Genomic DNA, 3,617 nt, shown 5'->3' on the forward strand with positions numbered 1-3,617 from the left:
TTTTAAGCCATCAAACTTACAAAAAAAAACCCAACAATATTATGAAAATGTACTGTTCAAACTGAATCAATATTTGTTCAAACACTACATAGATCCAAAAGACCCTAACTTTATTAACCATTCAACAATCCAAATAATTAAAATTCTTAGACCAAGAGATTTGGGTGAAAACCCAAACTCTCAAAAAAAAAATCCAACAAAATTCACCACCAAAATAGACCATCACTCATATTTTACATATTGGGGCTATCAAACAGTCTAGTATAATGTCTTTCTTATCAACAACCAACATATGAGACACTCTTGGCTCATATAAGTATGACATCCAATACAAATTTCCAAATTGATTTTTTTTATCATAGAGAAGGCAACCATGTGCCTTTTTTTATTCTTTACAATTCCCAAATTGATTTTAAATATAGTGGAATTGGTACATATCATCTTCTTTTGATATCTTACTAGAAAAAATTCAAAATATATGGCCTAAATTTTTTGACAAATTTTAGCCAAAACCATACAAAAAACACATATACAAAACAATCCATTTCTTTTCAAAATTGAGTATTTCTTGGATTATATCTTGGAATTTTGCTTACAAACATGAACAATACATGAGAATCACATTGCTAATTCGAAATTTCAAAAAAAATGGTGGAACAAATTCAATGACAAAAAATATGAGTCCAAGTATTTGGATGATGCCCGGACTAGACTACTGCCAAATTTCTTTAAGCCAAATCGACTGTCAACACGTTGTTGGCTCAAGCCAAAACCAAAAAGAATACATAAAATTTATGGTTGAAATGCTCAGCTCAATAGATTCCGACTCAAAAAATGAGAAATTCTCAACATCTTCAATCAAAATAGTGGATCTTGATACTAAAACAGTGAAAATCACCCAAACCATGCATTGCCTAATAAAAAATCTAGTAGAATAAAATAACATACACAATAATATGTTAAGTAATTTTATCTTTTGATAATAATATTAAAAATAAAATCTTAAACTTTATAAACCACAAAGCAGTTGATGGGCAAAATAACAGATACAAACGGGATCATTAAAGGCCAGCCAATAATTTATCGGTAACCAGCAATTTTATTTGGGTTATGAAATCCAACACAAACACCAATCTACTCCCGTTATTTTATTGCTTCTTGGCATGCCTTTGGCAAAAGCCTTTTATCCTTCCCAACCCTTCTTGGAGAAGAGAAGGTTCAATAGCAAAAGTAATGCGAAGCCAGTTCTTCAATCCCACTGCTATCCCTGCATCCATTCATTCTTTGTTTTTCAGTAAAACACTATCTGTTGAGGGTGAATCCGTTGAAGTCTTTGATGTGCCCTTTTTTGAGCAACTGATCCGAATCTCAAACAGTAAAAGTATTTTACTTAGGATATCTATACTCGATTTTAGCTCTGAGATTTTATCTTCCAACTCTAAGGAGAGTGTCTAGGTCCACCAAAAAAATGTTTTTTAGCATTTTGATCTTGGTAGGGTTTGAACCCATACCCTTAAAAGGTCTTAATTAGTAAATACACTACCACTTGGCTAATCATACTTCCATTGTTTGTGGTCCAAATCAATTGCTGAAAAGACAAAACGGATTCTCCCTCAACACTATCAGTTCCTATGAAAACTACATTACATTACCTGGTAGAACAATGACTGATTCTTCTTCAACTAACTTGAGGCAGAAATCCATATCATCATTAATGTCTTCCAACATTGATAGGTTCAACTTCACCTGCGTTTAAAGCTTACTAATATAAATACTATTCTAATTTCTTCAGCATACATCATAAACATCAAACCACTCCCTTACCATTACAAACATTGATCCTTCCGGTTTCTTTGGACAAGTTAAGGAAGGTATCTCTTCAATTCTATTGTAACATATATCAGCACATTCCCTCAGGGTGCTGATAATCTTTGAGAAAAAATCTTCCTTTGTATTCTCCAGGATTTGAGGAATCGCTGCCTGTTTCATAAAAAATGACGGGAATTCTAATTTTCCAGTGTAAATGTGTGTCTTAACAAAAGTATCTTTGATTACCGAACCTGGATAAAGGTAGCCGGATCAGAAGAGACATTGAGGAATTCTGCGATCGAATCAATTACCTGATAAGAGCCAAATTTGATCATTAACTTAACATGATCTCAACTTTTAAATATAGCACCACATATCTTAAACCAAAGAAATATAAAAGAAATAAGGGGCAACCCCAGATTTTTTAAGAATGCTATTGGGATCGCTTGCGACAATCCACCCCAGGCGCCATCCTGGAACGATCCATCTCTTTGATATAGACCCCAGGGTGAGAACAGGCACGGTTGACCCCAACACTCGCATTGGCACATAACGAGTGCTTCCAAATGCCAGATTGTCGTAAGCTTCATCAGAAATAACCAAAATCCCAAGCTTTCTTGCTGTCTCTGCAACCTAAGATTCAATAAGAAAATACTAATCAACATCTTGTTTTGGGAAGAGTCAGCAAATTACTCTAAAAGCTTTTTTAACCTTGTGCAACTGTTCATAGCTGAAGACATTTCCACAAGGGTTGCCTGGGTTTATAATAACCAAAGCGACAGTATTCTCATCCGCAATAGTCTCTACAGCATCAAGATCAACCTCCCAACCTTTTTCAGGAAGAAGATCATAATGACGTACTTCCAGATGATTATAAGCAGAACGAGATTCATAGTATGGGAAGCCCGGTCTAGGAAGCAAAATATTGGCACCAGGACGGGAAAGAACATTTATTACTACTTCTATTGCTTGAGTACACCCACTTGTGAGATAAACATCATCCGGTGATAACTTGCAAGGAAGGTCACGGTTAAGGTAATCTGCAATTGCCCTGTTGGAATTCAAACCGAACAAAGTCGATTACCATTCACTCATAAACAAACTTCAATAACACCTTTTTAAAGTTTTCAATCTAACTAACCTCCTTGCCGGAAGAACACCAGCAGAAGGCGCATAACAATTATGCTTAGCCGAACGTAGAGCATCAACAATGGCATCTTCAGCTGCAGGGGTAGTCTTGAAGCTTGGAAAATGAGAGGGGTCGCCATGACCAAGACGAATGACTGAAGAGCTATTATCTTTGTTGATGTTGCCCATTAATAGGTTGAGATATCCTCGCACAGTGGAGGCTGATGCTGCGTTCAGCTCTTGCTTTCCACGGAAACCCCATCTCTTTGCTTCAATCTCCATCTTCTCTCTTCTTCTTGTTGCTATGCAAATGCAAATGCAAATGCAAATGCAAATGCAATGGAGTGTAGAGTTAAAATAGATTAATGCAAGCTGTGAGGCTTCAACAAACTCATGCACCAACCATTTTATTTTTACCCAAAAGAAACAGGAATTCACATTTGGTCCTTTTTGCGTTTTGATATTTCTTATCTTCCGATAAGATTTTAGATGGTCAAACAGCCTACAAGTTTTGTTTTTTTTTTTTCCTTTAATGTTTTTCATTTTTACTTTAAAAATTAGAATTTTTTTTTAAAAAATTTCAGTATTTTTAGTTTATATTCTACCTACTAATCAAGAGAAATTGATTTACAAGGATTAATTGAAGAATTAACCCAACAGAAGATACGACAGTTCAGGTA

At 35.1% G+C, this 3,617-nt stretch overlaps 1 protein-coding gene across 1 annotated transcript; it reads right to left on the reverse strand.

Moving 5' to 3' along the window:
* Positions 1 to 957: 957 nt before the first annotated feature.
* On the reverse strand, positions 958 to 3,330 carry LOC105794854 (nicotianamine aminotransferase 1). The gene is made up of 7 exons (XM_012624220.2): positions 2,951 to 3,330; positions 2,521 to 2,860; positions 2,224 to 2,442; positions 2,061 to 2,120; positions 1,825 to 1,980; positions 1,653 to 1,746; positions 958 to 1,267 (listed from the first exon to the last, which is right to left on the reverse strand). Exons 1-7 carry the CDS (start codon positions 3,217 to 3,219, stop codon positions 1,149 to 1,151), a joined length of 1,257 nt encoding a protein of 418 aa, XP_012479674.1. The 5' UTR covers positions 3,220 to 3,330; the 3' UTR covers positions 958 to 1,148.
* Between the last annotated feature and the right edge of the window lie 287 nt (positions 3,331 to 3,617).

The sequence above is a fragment of the Gossypium raimondii genome, chromosome 3, assembly GCF_025698545.1.
Source record: "Gossypium raimondii isolate GPD5lz chromosome 3, ASM2569854v1, whole genome shotgun sequence".
In the NCBI taxonomy this organism is placed as follows: domain Eukaryota; kingdom Viridiplantae; phylum Streptophyta; class Magnoliopsida; order Malvales; family Malvaceae; genus Gossypium; species Gossypium raimondii.

What these genes read in the sequence shown, in the direction of transcription:
- LOC105794854 (XM_012624220.2), bottom strand. Translation starts at nt 3,219, where the DNA reads ATGGAGATTGAAGCAAAGAGATGGGGTTTCCGTGGAAAGCAAGAGCTG. An exon ending in GCTATGAACAGTTGCACAAG is followed by an intron (nt 2,443 to 2,520) that starts GTTAAAAAAGCT and finishes ATTGAATCTTAG; the next exon opens with GTTGCAGAGACAGCAAGAAA. An exon ending in ATCCGGCTACCTTTATCCAG is followed by an intron (nt 1,981 to 2,060) that starts GTTCGGTAATCA and finishes TTTATGAAACAG; the next exon opens with GCAGCGATTCCTCAAATCCT.